Source organism: Copadichromis virginalis, linkage group LG7 (assembly GCF_057382275.1).
Source record: "Copadichromis virginalis isolate Kocher_CV1m ecotype Utaka linkage group LG7, C_Virginalis_male_GT1.1, whole genome shotgun sequence".
Lineage (NCBI taxonomy): Eukaryota > Metazoa > Chordata > Actinopteri > Cichliformes > Cichlidae > Copadichromis > Copadichromis virginalis.
In genome coordinates this window covers 8,649,541-8,666,749 of record NC_140624.1, presented here as the reverse complement: position 1 = coordinate 8,666,749, position 17,209 = coordinate 8,649,541, and the positions used below count along the sequence as shown (strand labels likewise).

The 17,209-nt window shown below is 44.1% G+C and overlaps 1 protein-coding gene across 1 annotated transcript; it reads right to left on the bottom strand.

Annotated features, from left to right (window-relative positions):
- Positions 1-6,078: 6,078 nt before the first annotated feature.
- Positions 6,079-8,996, bottom strand: LOC146704392 (uncharacterized). Its single transcript, XM_085461517.1, has one exon. It carries the CDS (start codon positions 8,284-8,286, stop codon positions 6,079-6,081), a length of 2,208 nt encoding a protein of 735 aa, XP_085317643.1. The 5' UTR covers positions 8,287-8,996.
- Positions 8,997-17,209: the final 8,213 nt, after the last annotated feature.

Here is a 17,209-nt window from a genome sequence, read left to right as displayed (position 1 = left end):
AGGGAAGTGGCAGATAACTGTGCATGCACAGCTTCAAAACCATCTCGAGTGTAATTAGCTAACAGTTGCACATTAAAGTGAATGTAGTTAATTCTGTCTACATTCGCATTTATTTCAACCATCCAAAGTATCGAGGCCCATCCTGCTTTAACCTGGTCTCGCAGTTTATATTCATCGGGGACCCCACGGGGTATACCGACAGCATCAATATAGGTTGGATTATGAGCTGAACCTGGGATTAGAGAACGTTTAGAGCGGCGTTCAGAGGAGGATGGGAGGCCAATTTCGTGTACTTCTATAGAGAGATCTACTGGAGTGACTAAAACAGGTAAAATAAGAGTTATGAGAGCGCAAAGACCTGACGCATCCCGAGGGAAACCATCATATAACTTGTTTTTGCCACACCACCACCACAAATCAGCCCTAGCTGTAGGTCGGAAGTTTGGTTTCATAACCGTCCTCTCAGTGCACCAAGAAGAGTTCAAGCTACCTAGTTTTACTGCATTGCCAGTCAGGTTAATACAAGTGAAATTGTTCACAGCTACATCTGAAGAAAAGAAAGGTGGTTTATTAGAGACCGAGCGTTGAGTTTTAGGAAAGTGGTTTTCCAGATATGAGCAATGACCTCGTTTTGTATTGTTCATAAGATGCAGGAGGCATGCACTATTGACTGGCGCCGGTACAACTCGTAAAGTGGGGCGGGCTCCCATACATACTATGCAGTCGGAAGCCGTCTTGTCAGCAGCTTGTTCAGCTAGTAGTAACCAGTTGTTTGTTGCTCCAGAAATACCGGTTAGAATTTGGAAGAGGTCATCTTTAGACATTTTATCTGTGTCTACAATGCGTATTCGGCCGTTTCTCCCCCCGTTTGTATATGTCACCGGAGGGCCATTAAAGGTGGGATTATCATCTTTAACTACAGAGCTTGGAACTGTACCAACGCTAGGGCATATCTCCATTTGCCAATACAGGGCGGTGCGATCAGTCCAAGGGGCAAGTATAAATTGTTGACAGGAGGTCAAGGCCAGATCCTTTAGGGTAAAAATTAAGCCTGAAAGATCCGGTTTTTTTGCTATTCTGAGCATATTTTGGTTTCTCCAGTGCAAAGCCTGACCCCTAGAGTGCTTGGACCAATCGAGGTCCGTTTCTGACACTAAACTGGACCACTTCCACTGATGCCAACCTCCCAGGGTTATATACCACACTGAGGAGGAGAGATGTACTGCAAGGTTAAAAAGATCCCCCCCTTGGTCTTTGGTGACGGGAGTGACTGGGAAGCTAGCGAAATCTATTTCAACTACCCAACTTTTATTGTTGGGGACACAGAGAGTAATCATTCTAGTCGTACTTGGGGTACAGGAGGTAACCGTGTCTCGTTTCTTTCTAAATCGATCGGGCGTGGGCAAAACTGGAGAGGAAGTGGTGGGCAAGACCCTAGGGGCTACATTTGTCAGATTGGGACTGTCAGAAGGGGGCGAAGCTTTTGAACTTGAAGGTGTCAGAAGTGTCGGGGGCCCTTCACAGATCAGGATTATGCCAATGGGAATGAGACCCAGGGCCAGGAAGCAAACAAAGACGCAACATCTTTGCCTGCCTGTCATTTCAGGGGGAAAGGGCCAAGACATGTTTACTTAGCTTGGATGTCGTCTAATAGAGGATGATGGGGCACAGAAAGGTGGTCCAGTTCCCCCCACCTCGCCAAGGGCGTGTTCTAGGAGTTAAAGAGCAACAAAAAGTATCAGTGACACAACTTTAAATGAGCTTTCAGCGGTTAAAACTATTGCAATGTAAAATGTAAATCTTAAAAACTCAAGCCAATATAAAAGCAAAGTCATAAAAGATGTTAAAAATAAAATAAAAATGTTTAGTTCAGTATGAAGAACACCCCCTTTTGTAACCAGCCGGCTTGTAGGTTGAGTTTTGGCTCCCTCAAGTGGTTGGTGATGCTGTTGCAGCTCCTTCTGACAGGTCCTTCTGCACCTCTCTCAAGGTTCTTCCTGGTTCGGTGGCAGCAGCGCACTGTGTGTAATGAAACCAGGTGTCACCTTTACCTTCGAGCCTGACAGCGTGTGAGGTCCGCTCTGTTATGCGGTAAGGGCCTGTCCAGCGAGGCTCAGCCCACTTTCTCTTTGTGACTTTCAGGAGGACGTAGTCCATTCCAGGTGTAGCCGCCTCTTTCAGCTCTTGCTGGTTTCTTTCAGCGACCTGTGAGGAAAACTGGGCAACAAAACTGCGGAGCATGTTATAATATGTCCTCGGATCGAGGTCTGAATCAGCTTCATCCGACATTAACAGGCGAGAGGAGGGGCCAGGAAAAGGCCTGCCATGCTCCAACTCAAATGGAGTGTAACCAGAGGTTTGATTTACTGAGCATCTTATGGACATTAATGCAAGAGGCAATGCCTTAACCCAATCTAATTTGGTCTGTGCACAGATTTTAGCCAATTTAGTTTTTAGAGTTTGATTCATCCTTTCCACTTTCCCCTGGGACTGGGGGTGGTAAACTGAGCCAAACTTATGTTTCAAACCTAATGCGGCTTCAACCCTCTGCAGATCGTGGTTCCTGAAATGTGAACCATTGTCCGACCTTATGACCTCGGGAAACCCATGCTGTGGTATATAATGATTAATCAGACACTTCACCACAGTTCTACTGTTTTCACTTGCTGTCGGCCAGGCTTCTGGCCAACCTGAAAATGCATCCACAGCCACCAGCAGGTACCTGTAACTACCTACTCTGTCCACCATGTCTGTGTAATCAATGATTATTTCTTTCCCTGGGCAAAGTGGGATGGGGAAGTACCCTGCTATTGGCTTGAAGGCGGGCTTGATTCCAAATTGGTTGCACTCCTTACAGGTTTTAACCATGTATTTTGTCATGTCTTTTAAATAAGGGTGCCACCAGCCAGCTAAGTTCCTCATCATTTGTGCAGGTCCCACATGCCCCACTCCATGTGCCTCTTCCATTGCTGTCTGTCTGACCCCTGGCGGTAGAATGGGCCTTCCATCTGGGCCCCGCCACACATCTGTGTTTGTGGCCCCTCTTGTTATCCATAATGATTTTTCCTGGGGGCTGGCTTTGTCCTGTAACTCTCTGATTGTGGCTAGGCCTAGTTGTATGGGTGGTCTTTCTGGAGGGGGTGTGGCTTCTGGGTCCATTACCATAATCAGGGAGGGTAAGTAACCAGCTGTCTGCTTAGCTACTAAGTCGGCCTGTTTGTTACCTAATGCCACTAAATCCAATCCGGCACTGTGTCCTTTGCATTTTACCACTGCCACCTTAACAGGTAACAACAGTGCTTCCGCTAATTCCCTCATTTCCATCTCATGTTTAATAGGCTTTCCGCTGGCTGTCAAAAAACCAGCTCTTAGCCACTGCTTGAGCTCCACATGCACTGCTCCCACAGCATAAGCTGAATCACTGTATATATTCACTTTCTGTCCCTTTCCCATCCTTAAGGCTTCAATCACCGCTCTCAGTTCAGCTCTCTGTGCAGACTGTTGTCCTGTCAACTGCTCTGCCTTCACTGTTTTCCATCTCATGTCTGTCTGTTCCACTATTGCCCATGCAGCCTTCAACATTCCACTTTCAGTTCTGAAACAACATCCATCTGTGAACCAATCTTTTTCTGCATCCATTAGAGGTTCTGCCTGCAAATCTGGCCTGATTTTCTCCTGTACCTGCACAACCTCTTCACACATATGTGGTTCCCCCGATCCCATGTGATCAGCCATGTTTATGCCTTCATGTGAGTAGGTGATGTGTGGTGCTTCCAAAATGGTACTGAGGCGTCTCTGCCTGAGTGAAGTGAGTGTGAAGGCCTGTGAAGAGACGTAGGCCACCACACTGTGTGATGTCAAAATTTTTAGTGGGTGGTTCATCACTATGTGTGCTGTTTTCTGAATGATTTTTGCAAGTCCAGAAACGTGTTGTGTGCACGGTGGGTGGCGTTTTTCAGTGTTGTCAAGCATTACGCTTACATATGTCAACACTTTTCTCTCTCCCCCTTTTTTCTGGAACAGGATACCATTGATATGGGTTCCAGTTCCAGAAACATCAAGATGAAAAGGCAAAGCATAATCTGGCACAGCAAGGTCAGAGGCGACAGAAAGCTGTTGTTTTAACTTTATAAACGCCTGTTCTGTTTCTGTAGTCCATGAGAGGGGAGCAGAGAGGTTTCTCATGCCTTGTTCATTTACCAAAGCGCGCAAAGGGGAAGTAAGGCCAACATAGTCTGGGACATAGGTCCTGCTGTAACCAGTCAGGCCCAAAAATGACAACATGTCTTTTACAGTTAGAGGTTTTGGATGGTGCAAAATGGAGTTCCTGTGTTCTGGGGACAAGGAAATACCGGACTGTGAGACCATGCGGCCTAGAAAAGAAACCTGTTTTCTTGCAATCTGTAGTTTGTTTTTGCTCACTTTAAAACCTGTGTTGGCCAGGTGGTGAAGTACCACTCTGGTGGCCTCCAAACAGATGTCAGCCGTGGGAGCAGACAGCAAAAGGTCATCCACATATTGTATTAACATACAGTCAGATGGCAGTGGGCAGGTTTGTAAAAGTTCTTTCAAACACTGATTAAACAGTCCTGGGGAGAGGGCAAATCCCTGTGGTAAGCGAGTGTAACGCCATTGTCGGCCTCTAAATGTAAATGAGAAAATGTCACGCAGTGACTCACGAAGTGGGAGGCAGAAAAAGGCATTAGCCAAGTCAATGCAGGTGAACCAGGCATGAGATGGTGGGAGGTTGGTCAAGGCAACATAAGGATTAGGCACAGGCAAAGTAGGAGTGCCAAGTAAGGCATTAATCCTTCTCAAATCATGTGCCATTCTGAACTTCCCCGTGCCTTTTTTCTCAACGGGTAGGATGGGCGTGTTCCACTTAGAGCAGGAGGGCTCCAGGACACCGGCAGTGACCAAACCAGAAATTGTTTCTGCAATACCAGCCTCGGCCTCCGGTCTGTGTGGGTACTGAGGCTGCCACAAAGGGGTAGCAGATGACAGTTGAAAAGAGACTGGCTCCACATCAGCTAAACCTACATCTGTGGGTCCATGGGACCACAAACAATCTGGAAGAGAGTCGAGTAAAGGCGCAGCATCACAGTGGTCTGTGTGTTCTCTGCCATGTGACCCGCTGACCACTCTATGTTGCAGTGTTGAGGAATTAAAGCAATCATTTAAAATTTGGTATGTGTTGGTAGATGGAGAAAACAAAACCTGTGGGAGTTTTGTAGGTGTCCAGTCAGTGGCCGCAAGGGAACGTTTAACCATTCCACCCAGCTCCTTAGCCTGGTGTCCAGGATGTAAGGCCAGTGACACATGGGGAGCTGCCTCATCAGACATCATGTACCATTGTAATTGATCTGTTGTAAAAGTAACCGCTGCTGCCACTCCCTCCGGTGCCGCAAAAATGCACGACATGTTCAGAGACCACGCCCGCCCCTCACACTGCTCTTGGAACATGTGCTGGTACCAGGTGGTGTCATGCCTGTCATAAAACAGTGTAACATGAGGTGGGTCAGGGGGAGGGACATAAGGATGCAGGAGTGAGAGCCACGGCCGCCATTGCTGAAAAGCAGTCCAAACTCCTGGTTCAGCAGGTGTTTCAACTTCCAATAATGCCCAGTAGATGTCAGCAGAGTCCGCTAAACAGGAGGAGGGTTGCAGCAGAAACTGACCACCTCCCTCCGGTCCATCAGAACAGGGAAGCACAACCCCAGTAGGGAGAGTTACAGTTAGGCCTTGTGAAGAGCAGAGTATTGTGGCTCCTAATTTAATCAACAAGTCTCTTCCCAGTAAATTCACAGGCGCCTGTTTTGAACAAACATAGCTGTGTAACAAAGTCTGATCTCCAACCGTTGTGGGGAGGGGCACGGTGTAAGGCAGAGTTTTAGGTTCCCCAGATATGCCCACCACTGTAATCACTGTGTCAGTAAGTCTTTCACGAGCAACATCCTTAATGGTGGAGTACGTAGCTCCAGTGTCCACTAAAAAGCTGCTTCTTCTTTTATCTACAGTTATGGACAGCATAGGGTCCGCCGTTGTCCCTTCACTGTCCTGGGCAGTCTGTGGGGTGTCCTATAGCTGGGGACCACCCTCGTAGTACTCCCACCCCATCACAGGCATCTGTGGGGCCGGGGGCACTTCAACTAAAGCACCACGAGGTCCACCTCTGTGGCCAGGATGCTGATAGGGCCCACCACGGGCTCCCCTGCCTCTTCCAGCAGCCGGGTTCAAAGGGCACGCTTTAGCCCAGTGTCCAGGTTGTCCACACCGGAAACAAACATACATCTGGGCTCCCCTACCACCTCCCATCTGACCCCTTCCCCTGAAACCACCTCTGTTTCCTCCAAATGGGGAACCTCTCTGCCCATAAGGGGCCGGGGAGTGATAAGCACCATACTGTGGGGGCTGTGGATCAGCTGGCCATGGGTTCGGATACAAATCAGGGGCAACTGGACCAGGAGGGGGAGCCGCAGCGGCCACAAGCTGCTTTTTAGGCTTGTCACCTTTTCCACCCAGGTCGTTTTTAGCTTTCTGCAGCTGAACCTTCAACAGTTGCAACTGTAAATCTTCGACGCTCTCCGCTTTATCATCAGACTTAATCTGCACTTTGTTAAGATTAAAAATCAAATGTTTCTTCCAGATTGCAAAGTCACAGTCCTGCAAATCAGGATTATCCTCCATTTTCTGGCTTACTGACTCCGGAATGCCCCTCAGCACCGCCCTTCTAAACCACATGCTCTGTGAACAAGTCCTACTGGGGTGATGACCTGTATGGTTCACCCAGTCTTCAACAGCCTGATTTAGATAATTGGTGGGATTTTGCTTTCCCTCCCATTTAAATTTCTGTAAGGTGCCTTGATTTTTGGGTGGGAATTGTTTGCGCAGGGCCGGTCCAATAAACCTCAAAGCCTGCATTAGTGGCACCGCGTTCTCATGCATGGTAGTACCCGCATTTTGTTCCAGGTCCGCTGCCTGAGATCGGGATGTGCACCTAGTTATAATAGCTCTAAAATCTCCCAGTGCGAGGTCCTGTCCAGCTGTGTATTTATCCAAACCAGCCAACCAGGCATTCCCTCCCTCCGTTATGTCAGGGAGTTTGTCCACTAGGGCCTGGACATCTCCGAATGAATAAGGTTGATACACTGGTCTACGTTGCGCTTTAGTCTGGACCAGGGGAAACATGCCTGGAGGCTGAGGCACAGGGCCCTTAGATCTAGTCTGATATCCTAAACTGGGAGAGGTAGAGGGGGGTGTATTGTTAAGGTCACTGAGTTCATCATCAGTATCCTCAGTTTCTTCCCCGCCTGGTGGGTTAGCAGTGTCAGCAAAAACGTGGGCTAAACTCATCTGTGTTTCCGGATCCTGACGGCCCACCAAAGACATGTTAACTGTGACATTTGGTGAAGTGCCAGGCTCAGTTTTTGCAGTAGCGGTCAGATCTCCTTTAACAGCGACAGGAGTGCTGGCAAAGGGGTTGGACCGGGAAAGAGGGGCTGACGCAACACGATTATTCACCTGGACCACTGACCTATGTTCATTTAAGCAGCTGCGTAATGCTGCTTCTAGATCAGTTAATTGTTGTTCAGTGGGTTCCTGTCTGTTCATTCGAACCGCAAATGGTGCGCTCGCAAATGGGTCAGTTAGGCCCTCAGATCCGGTTCCAGAACAATGGGATATAGAAGAGGGGGCTCTACTACTAGCTGAGGATGTCGCCGACAGAGAGGAGCTTCCTGGGCAAAAATGCTTGGTATCTATGGGAGTTGGAGCTACGGGCGGTTCTTCTCCAATAGTCATTATTCCACCAGAGATATTAAGTACCGGATATATGCCTGCTGAGGGAGGAGTTGAGGCAGAATAGGGAGGTGGCTGAGACCTATTTTTCTTCATGTGTGGTTTTGCAGTTTCCCATAAACACACCCAGTGATTAAATTTAACTTTGCGGCCTGCGTGCTTATCTGCTTCCTTTCTGTGTCTCACCCCGCTCATCACACCTGCACCTGCTGCTGCTGAGTTGGCTTCTTCCTCTTTCTCTTTTGCCTGCATAGCCTTATTCTGCCAAATTATTCCCCAATTACCACTACTCCCCTCATCCTTTCCCTTTTCTTTCATTAACCTTTCAGCTGTTTTCCTCAATGACTCTTTCTGCTTTTTTGCTTCTTTGGGCTGGTGTGTGGAGTTGATGACTGTCTCAACACATGTTAATTGTTCTCCCAATGTGCTAAGAATAGCACCGGGAGCCCAACCATCATCATTAGTTTCTCGATCTAATTCTCCATCCATTTTACTGTCAATGGAGGAGTGTTCTTTTATTGATTTTAAAGGAGAATTTGGGCCAGCTGGGTTTCTGCCTCTGTTAGGCACTAATCAGCTGGGGCGCTGCTTTAAAGGTGAGTCAGCACTGAAATATCCCTTCAGGTGTTACCAAGCTTCTACCAAACCGGAGTCTGGCGGGTAACCTTGCCTAGAGCTTCCTGATAGGGGTGCTAGTTGGTTGTCACCTTGTTCACACGTCTCATTCACACTTCATACATTACCTGCAGTCACTCATTACCCTCCTTATGTATGTAATAAATGTGTAAAAAAATTCTATGTGTGGTGTATTATTTTAACCAAAAGAGGAACCTAGTTCCTTTAATTGTGTAATCTGTGAACAACGGAGAACAAACTGTCCTGCCCAGTGTTCCACAGCAAGCATTCAGCGTGTATTTATGTGTGTCCAATATCAAACAGAACATCAAAGCATTTAAAACACTAAAATCATCGGGGTTTTAAGAAGAGATCCGTTTTCTCCTATTGATCAAAGGGACCCCTCCTTTGGACTCCAACCAGTACTTCTCCTTTTTAAGTTTTAGAGGATCTTTTCTAATAAAGTCCTCTGGGCCTTCCTAACCCTTCTGTAGTTTAGAGAATATTACTAAAAAATATTCTCAAGGCCTTTAACCTTTTAATTTGTTTAGAAAGGCGTTACTAATAAACCCTTTCAAGGTCCCAGACCTGCACTGAGGTATATATATCCGACACCGGAGAGCAACCCGTCGGCTGCAACCGTGGTCAGACCTCAGTTCACTCTTATCTTTATTCACTTATTCACTTATTTCTTATTCACTTATCTCTTATTCACTTGTCTGATTCTCAACAAGCCTTAAGTAAGCCAGACAATTTTGGTTATGAATTACTAGGAGTTTGGACACTAAGTATTTTTATAATGTTCAATATAGCAGAAATAAAAGGTCTGCTTACCTTGTTTTTGTGTGCACACAGCTTTTGTCCAAACTCCGTTCACTCAGACCACTGCCGATATCCTCCCACCCGTTCCAGTTTGGCCTGGAGCGGATCCTGTTCGTGACGCCAATTGAAGGATATAAAAAAAACAACAACAGCAATAGAATAATATTAAACACAAAGTGAACCGTCTTCCTTCATTAAATAGGTTCTTTTAGATGTTAAGGAGGAATTGACTTAACCAGGCTGGCGGAGAATGAAGACAACCGGACACCTGCAGCAGATGGGGAATCAGTGAACTTTTATTGAGACAGAGACAACCTCTCAATACAGTTCACATCAGAAGATTCCTAATATTTGCTGTGAGGATGGGTATATATTCTCTAAAACTTACAGGAGGGGGTTGTGAGGAAAGTGCTGCATTAGCAGAAAAACAACTCCATAAAAGGAAAGCGGCCTTGGGTGTTCTAGCCTCTTCGCTTGCAGATATCTTCCACCTGCAGGATGAGGCGATCGCTTCTTATCGCTCTCAAGGCCAAAGTCGTGAGCACACAGTTGCACAGTAACTTTAAAGCTGTGAGCACATTTTTATTACACAGTTGCACAGTAACTTTAAAGCTGAACAATATTTAAAGCTGAATAATGTTTGATCAGATTATATTTTCTTCACCTGTAATCATTATGACGCTATAATTTGAGATACAATAAATAAAATCCGTTTTGTACAAAGTATCGGTATCGGATCAGTATCGTCGATACCACCCTGAATATTACTTGGTATCGGATCGGAAAGGAAATCAGTGGTATCGCACATCACTACTGCACATGACTCCATTTATGCTCAGCCATTGTTGTGAGTGTGCACAAGGGGCTGGACACATTTATACAAACGTACGTCACACATGACTATGACAGGTGGAAGACTAAGTAGTTCCTTCCAATGTAGACAATCCAAATGATATAGTTTATTTGCACTCTGTTCCTGTTAATGATAACCTACAAATTTACCCTAAATTACTAAAATATCGATATTTTAATATGAGTATCGATTCTAGAACATAAATGACTGGTATCGGAGGAATCAATATTTCAGTATCGATCCGCACATCACTACTTTTTGGAGTTTAAATGTGTTTTCAAGTTTGTACGTGCTTTGGAGTTTGTGCGTGCGTTTTGGAGTTTGGAGAAGCACGTACAAACTCAAAAATACGTCCAAACTCAAAAACACGTACACACTCCAAAGTATTAGTGTTGGTCGCGAACGAAATGGCTCTTACAGCCGGATCTTTGACATGAACAACGGAGCTTTTTTTTTTCTTTCTCTCACCCTCTCTCTCGCACTTTTCCCCCCTTCACTCAGCATGCGAGCCTTGTGCTTTGCGCTGGGCAGGGGGGGAGGGTCGGTAGTTACACTCAGTAGCACAGGAACAGAGCAGGAGGGAGAGAGAGAGAAAGAGAGCCAGGGACAACAACGTCACATTAGAAAGGTATCCGGTTGTTCAGTCTGACGTCACTAGCCGTGTCTGGACCTAAAATCCGCTGCAGGTCCATATATCAAACGATCACTATGGCATTACTGAGAGTTGAAAAACTGTCTAAAGTCTTTCATCTTTAATAAAATGATCAGCGTTCTGCTCTACATCCAGGCATCCATGAAAACGGAATTTATGACATTTAACGGAGTTAGAAGTTAGCAGGGAGTTAGCTCGCTAGCTTCTATCTAAATACAATATAGCATGTCCTGACTGCTGGGTTTTGGAAACAAATTAAAACGTACAGCTCTGTTATCACTTCCAGCATAAATGAAGTATTGTATCCACAATACAAGGTTAGTCATTCATACACTGCTGCATGGGATGGGCTGTAGTTACATCCTAAGGTTTTAAAAACTGAGCCTTAAATAAATGATTAGCGGTAATAAAAGCTGAGGGAGGTCAACAGTGATCACTGACTGTTTTAGGCGCTTTTTGAGATTAAATAGAAGAAAATACATAACATTAAACATGTTAACAACACAACTCCGAAGCAGGTATAAATTCCGAAGCACGTAAAAATTCTGAAGCACGTACAAACTGCAAAGCATGTACAAACTCAAAAACGCATACAAATTCTGAAGCACGTACAAACTGCAAAGCACGTACAAATTCCAAAGAACATATTTTGCAGTTTGTACGTGCTTCGGAATTTATACGTGTTTTGGAGTTTGCATGTGCTTTGTCTCTAGGAGCCACTGTAGAAGATGTCCTTTTGCCATTAATTATGCCAGAATTTTAGTTTTCATTGTGAGTACTTGTGTTTTATACTAGGTGATACTGTAGAACTAAAAAGTATGTACTTATTTTTTATTTGCAGTAACTGACCATATTTACTACTAAGATATACTGTTTTATTAAGCAGCTGGATTGCCTTTATTTATTTATTTTTTACTGTAGTTTTCACAATAATTCTAACAATGTTTTGACATTTTGGTACAATTAAAAGTACGGTATGTTTTTGGTGATTAATATACAGTTGTAGATTGTAAATTCAAATGATAATAGCAGAAAAGACTGTTATGCATACAGAATTATTACGTAAGTTATAGGGTGATTAATTGTAAATAATGTTACAAATTTTTCTTGTTTTCAAAGACAATGGGCCATATTACTGTACATTATTGTACTTTAAACATTTTAGCAGTGCAAAAATTAAAGCAATTTACCATTTTTCAATTTACAGTGATTCAACATAATTATTACAATTATCTACTTTTTTGGATTTAATGGTAATTTACCGTTGCCATTTCGCAGTTATTTACTGTAATTTTTATGTACATTTCTTACAGTGCAAGATTATTATCAGGGGTGCACATAAGTGGTCCGCAGGTGCACATGCGCTGTCAAAATAAAAGACGCGCACCAGCTAAGAAGTTGCAACACGCAAGATAAGGAAGATAAGGTGAGATCTCCTCAAGATGTGGAAGATTCTCGGAAAAGTGGTTGCAGGAGGTGAGCTGGCTTCAAACAAATGATTTTCACGGCATACTCTGCACCAAATCTCTGAGCATTCATCATTTGTTTGAAGCCAGCTCACCTCCTACATCCACTTTTCCGAGAATCTTCAACATCTTGAGGAGATCTAAACAAACTCTGTCCTCCAGAAAATCTTATGTCTTATCTTATGGGTCTCCACAGTTTCCTTGAGTTCTGCATTGTCTTTTCTAAGCTTTGCGTTCTCCTGCATGACTTTATCTACCTTACTTTTGACCTCGCGCACCTCAGCACGAAGGCTCCTTATCTCCTTAAGGTGACCATCTTCCTTTATCTGAGCCTTTGTAATCAACGTCTGCATTGTACCACTCAGTCTGTTAAAATGCTCATCAATGTTTGGTACAGAGCGTAAATTATTTAACCTTTCCTGTGCCATTTTTTTTTTAAATTGACAGCACAGTGTATTAGCTTTTTGAAAGGTTCCTGGTTTCTGAAAATGCTCGAAAGTAAACTGTGTTTGCACCAAGGTAGCAATATGGCTCAAGGAGGCCATAGACAGAGTTAAATAGGCAATCACTGTTAAGCATTGAAAAGCCCCAGTAAGCTGCAGGTATAATAAGGCCTACTGCGGCAACACCTAAACCTATTTTAAGTAGGCGTTTAGCACCATGAACCACTAGTCGGCACCACATCAGGAGATGGTTCCAAGGCAGGAAAAAAAAAGCTCCTCGGATTCAGGAGGAAGATTCTCCAGCTGCAGAGGTTCACCAGTGATGTTGTGAACAGCAGCTAATATTTCTTCTTCCTCCTGCCTTCTCAGCTGATCCTTAAGATTATTAATTATTTCTCTTTTCATTTTAAGATGTTCATAAAGTTCATCTATGAGATCTTCGTTATGAACAATCTTGAAATTTTGCTTTTTGACTTTTTCTTCCAGCCAAAATATTTGCAGTGTTGTGTTCGCTGTTTTTAATTTGTTTAGCTCATCTCTTGACTGATGGAAATTATCTTTATAATAATTCTTTTTGAGCTTTAGGGTGCTCAACTCCAACTGGAGTTGTTGAATTTTCATTTGAAGCTCCATAGGGTCAGGTATTTGTCTCTCCATCAACCCATACAGTCTTTGTGATTCCTCTCGAATCTCTCCGTCAGACTGTAAATTATTAAATGCTTCGTTTGACATTTCTTTAAACTCTTAATGCAAAGTGTCGACAAGAAAAAATGTTTGCTTAATTGTTTAAGTTTAAAAATAGTCCCTTTCTGAAAGTCTGGTTTGCTAAACACAACTCGCTGTTTCTGAAAATGTTCCAAGTAAAACTGTGTTTGCAAAGGTGAAGAGGGGCTATTTATAGACTTTCGTGGCAGCGAATTTGACGTCAGCGCTCTTTGAGCCTTTGATCCTTTGTTTGGTCACAGGATCACATGACAGCTGTGCGTAATTCTGCGCATGCTCAGAGAATACCCATTGTGATGCACGGTTTTGTTTTGAATTTTTTAAAATACCCTGAAAACAGTCCAAACAGTGTTGCCAACTTAGCGATTTTGTCGCTATATTTAGGGAGTTTTCAAACCCCCCCTTAGCGTCGTTTTTTTTTTTTTCTAAAAAGCGACTAGCGACAAATCTGGCGGCTTTTTCTGGTGTTATTGGAGGCTTATTTATGACGACTTTTGACGTGAAAGCGTTGTTACTCTCAACAAGCAGCGGGTGCTGCCGTGGGCACATCGCTCGTGCCAAAGCGCTCACAGGCGGAGGATAGTCCTCCTCCAGCCGCTATCAGGGCAGGAGATGTTCACGTGCGTCCAAACTGCAAATGAATCGCGCACGAGCAAAGCCGCCGCTCCCGCACTGACTGTAACGCAGTCAATTCTTCTTTTACTGTTATGCTGTTTTGTGGATCACAAGGTTTAAAACTACTTGTAAACACACACACATACAGTAACTCCACCCTAACCTGCAGCTGCAGCGCAAATAACAACGAAAATTGTTTGTAAACGTGTCCTGGAGTTTACAGGTGCAGACAGTGCAACAGCTTCCAGGTCATTTATTCTGCCAATATGGCAAGAAGGTCATAACTGCTTCAAGCACTGTCTATATCAGGGGTAGGCAACGCCAGGCCTCGAGGGCCGGTGTCCTGCAGGTTTTAGATCTCACCCTGGGTCAACACACCTGAATCAAATGATTAGTTCATTACCAGCCCCCTGGAGAACTTCAAGACATGTTGAGGAGGTAATTTAGCCATTTGAATCAGCTGTGTTGGTTCAAGGACACATCTAAAACTTGCAGGACACCAGCACTCGAGGCCTGGAGTTGCCTACCCCTGGTCTATATGATCTGGTCAGAGAGGCTGACTGCATCACCGCTGATGATGAATACTAGTGGTTCTGAGACAGGAGAATCAAGCTCCTCAGGTTCAGGTGCACTACTATGGCAATTTCCCACATGCCAAAGCAACGGAAGATTGTGCTTCATTTGAGCACAACACACAGGGAACCAGCAGTCAGTGATGGGCAATAGAGGAAGCAAGAAGCAATCCTGGACTACAATAGGCACAAATACAGCTTGGATAACCTAGAGAGGATGTTAGCACCTCGAGTTGTTGAAGGAAAACTAGCTGCTGGCTCTTTTCTCCAAAATTGGTTCACACATATGCTTGTTTAAGATGCCAAATGTTAATGAAACTATGCATATTCATGTAACCACAATAAAGGGCAGTGCTACAGGGGAACTGACCAAGAGTGCCTGGGGAAGCGGCAGGAACAGTGCTTGGTCCGGTCACTTCTACAGCCCATTAGGAAGTGCAGCTAGGAAACGGTGCACTGAAAGATAAACCACTAACAGCATAATAAAACAAAATGTTGCATTATGATAATTTTATCTAAAGTTTTTTTGCCTTGTTAATCACTGGAGATCAACTGAAAGTTAAATTTGATTGACCACATAGCCTGTTTTTTCTGCCCAAAGTTAACATGAGAGGGAGAAACAGCAACAAAATGTGTGTGTGTCTTTTCTGTTAGCTGCTACTTTAGCCAAGCAGCAGTGTGAGTACAAATTACAACCTAAAAAAGCCCAATAAAAAAAGTGACTTTTATGCAGCCAGGGAGCCCGACTGTCGCTGTGGAGCTGCTTGCAAATTGTTGTAAAACACTCCAAGTTACAGCTGCAAAATTAAAGCAGGTTCTCTTCCATTCCTGAAAAGTCGACTCGTGTTTCATCCAGCAGTGGCTCCAAGCCACAGAATGAGACGCTTCAGAAAACATAGCAGGACCGAGGATATCTGTGACTCGTCCTCCCCTTTCCTCTATTAATGTGTTTTCTCTTTTGTGATAAATGCAGTGCCGTAGCTCCGCAAACGCACATAACGCACACTGCGTAGGGCACCAAATGGCCGGTAGGGCACCAAAAAAATCAGGGTCGTAAAAAAAAAAAGTAAACCATATTAATACTATAAATATCATATGCATTAATATGGTTAAACAATACAAAAGCAACATAAAACAATTTTCCCGAGAAAAGGGGTGAATCTGCTTTGTGCCCTGTCTCCAGTCTCCTCCTGGTGCCCCCCCACTCCCAGTGGTCTGTTCTATAATTGGTAAACACCTGTTTGAACATGGCCTCAAAACGGCAACAGGAGTCGGGAGCGGAGAAAAGAAAGAAGAAGAGGAAGCGTGATGAAACTCAGGCGTCGCTTGCCGGTAAGGCAATGTTTAAATAATAATAATAAAAAAAGTTCATTATTGTAGCCCTTGCTTGCACGCTCATGTCCGTCAACTCTGTGATAGCTCCTGTTAGCAGTGTTCATACTGTGTTAACAAATGTTGCAAATGATTGATGTTGGGTAGTTTGTTTACGTTGTGGATATGAATATAGAATGGACTACTAAAAGCAACTCATCATGGTCACTCAATTGACGGTTTTCAGATAACGTTAGCAATCGTGACTCACGATTGCTAACGTTATCGTGATTCGTGAGACTAGCATTTCCCTCCTCAGGTTGCTAGCTGGCTAACGTCATGCATGCTACTGATTAACCTTAACTTTGGGATAGGTCAGTGATGCAGTCAAGTATTATTATCAGATTAGACAAGATTACTTTGTATGTTGCTGCATTTCAGGATATCTATAAAGACGCATATCTTATTTATGCCATTGACGTCTGAACACATAAATAGTTCTCGTCTTTCTTTAGGTTCATAGATCAAGGGCGACATCTGTTGGTGAAACTGTAATATGAAACCTATATCTTCCAGTAATATAGATTTCCTACTTGCGCATTTATATCAAATTATGTACAGCATGTTTATATTGCCATTTGCCATTATGAAAATCTATACATGTAAAATATAGTTAGTAATTTTTAAATGTACCAGTGACTTACTTAATTTATTAGTCTTATAATGCAATCTTTCGTAGGCCTACTGTAGATTCAAAATTGTATTTCTGTAAAATCCCTGAATATTTTCTCTTGTATGCAGGGTCAATGCTTAAATATGTTCAAGGAGGATCTCAAGGACAGGATGAACCATCCAGTAGTAGTGCCATCCCTGGACATCAACCACCAGCCATTGTAGACCCTGCAACAATCCCTAGCCAAGAAGAACAAGAACCATCAACCACCAGTTCAGGTACAGTTCCATACACAAGTACCACTGAGAGTCCTGTCACTGAGAGACTATCAGAAAGTGACACTGTGGAGACATGTGTGCCCCCTTCAACCGATCCTGCTCTTTGGCCAGCTCACATTGTAGATGCTGATCGTGTTGAAATTGTGCGGAGAGGTCCTTTTAATGTCAGCTCTGATTTTAATTTTCCAAAGGGGCCTGATGGAAGAGCATTTCACACTAGCCTTAAGTTCAAAATTCTTCCCAATGGAGAAAAGGTTCACCGGAGCTGGTTAGTGTACTCACCGCAGAACAATGCTGTGTTCTGCTTTGCATGTAAGCTTTTCAGTGTGAAGGATATAAAGCTGAGTACAGAGGGCTTCAGTGACTGGTCGAACATCAACATCCGTTTG

What these genes read in the sequence shown, in the direction of transcription:
- LOC146704392 (XM_085461517.1), bottom strand. Translation starts at nt 8,286, where the DNA reads ATGGATGGAGAATTAGATCGAGAAACTAATGATGATGGTTGGGCTCCC.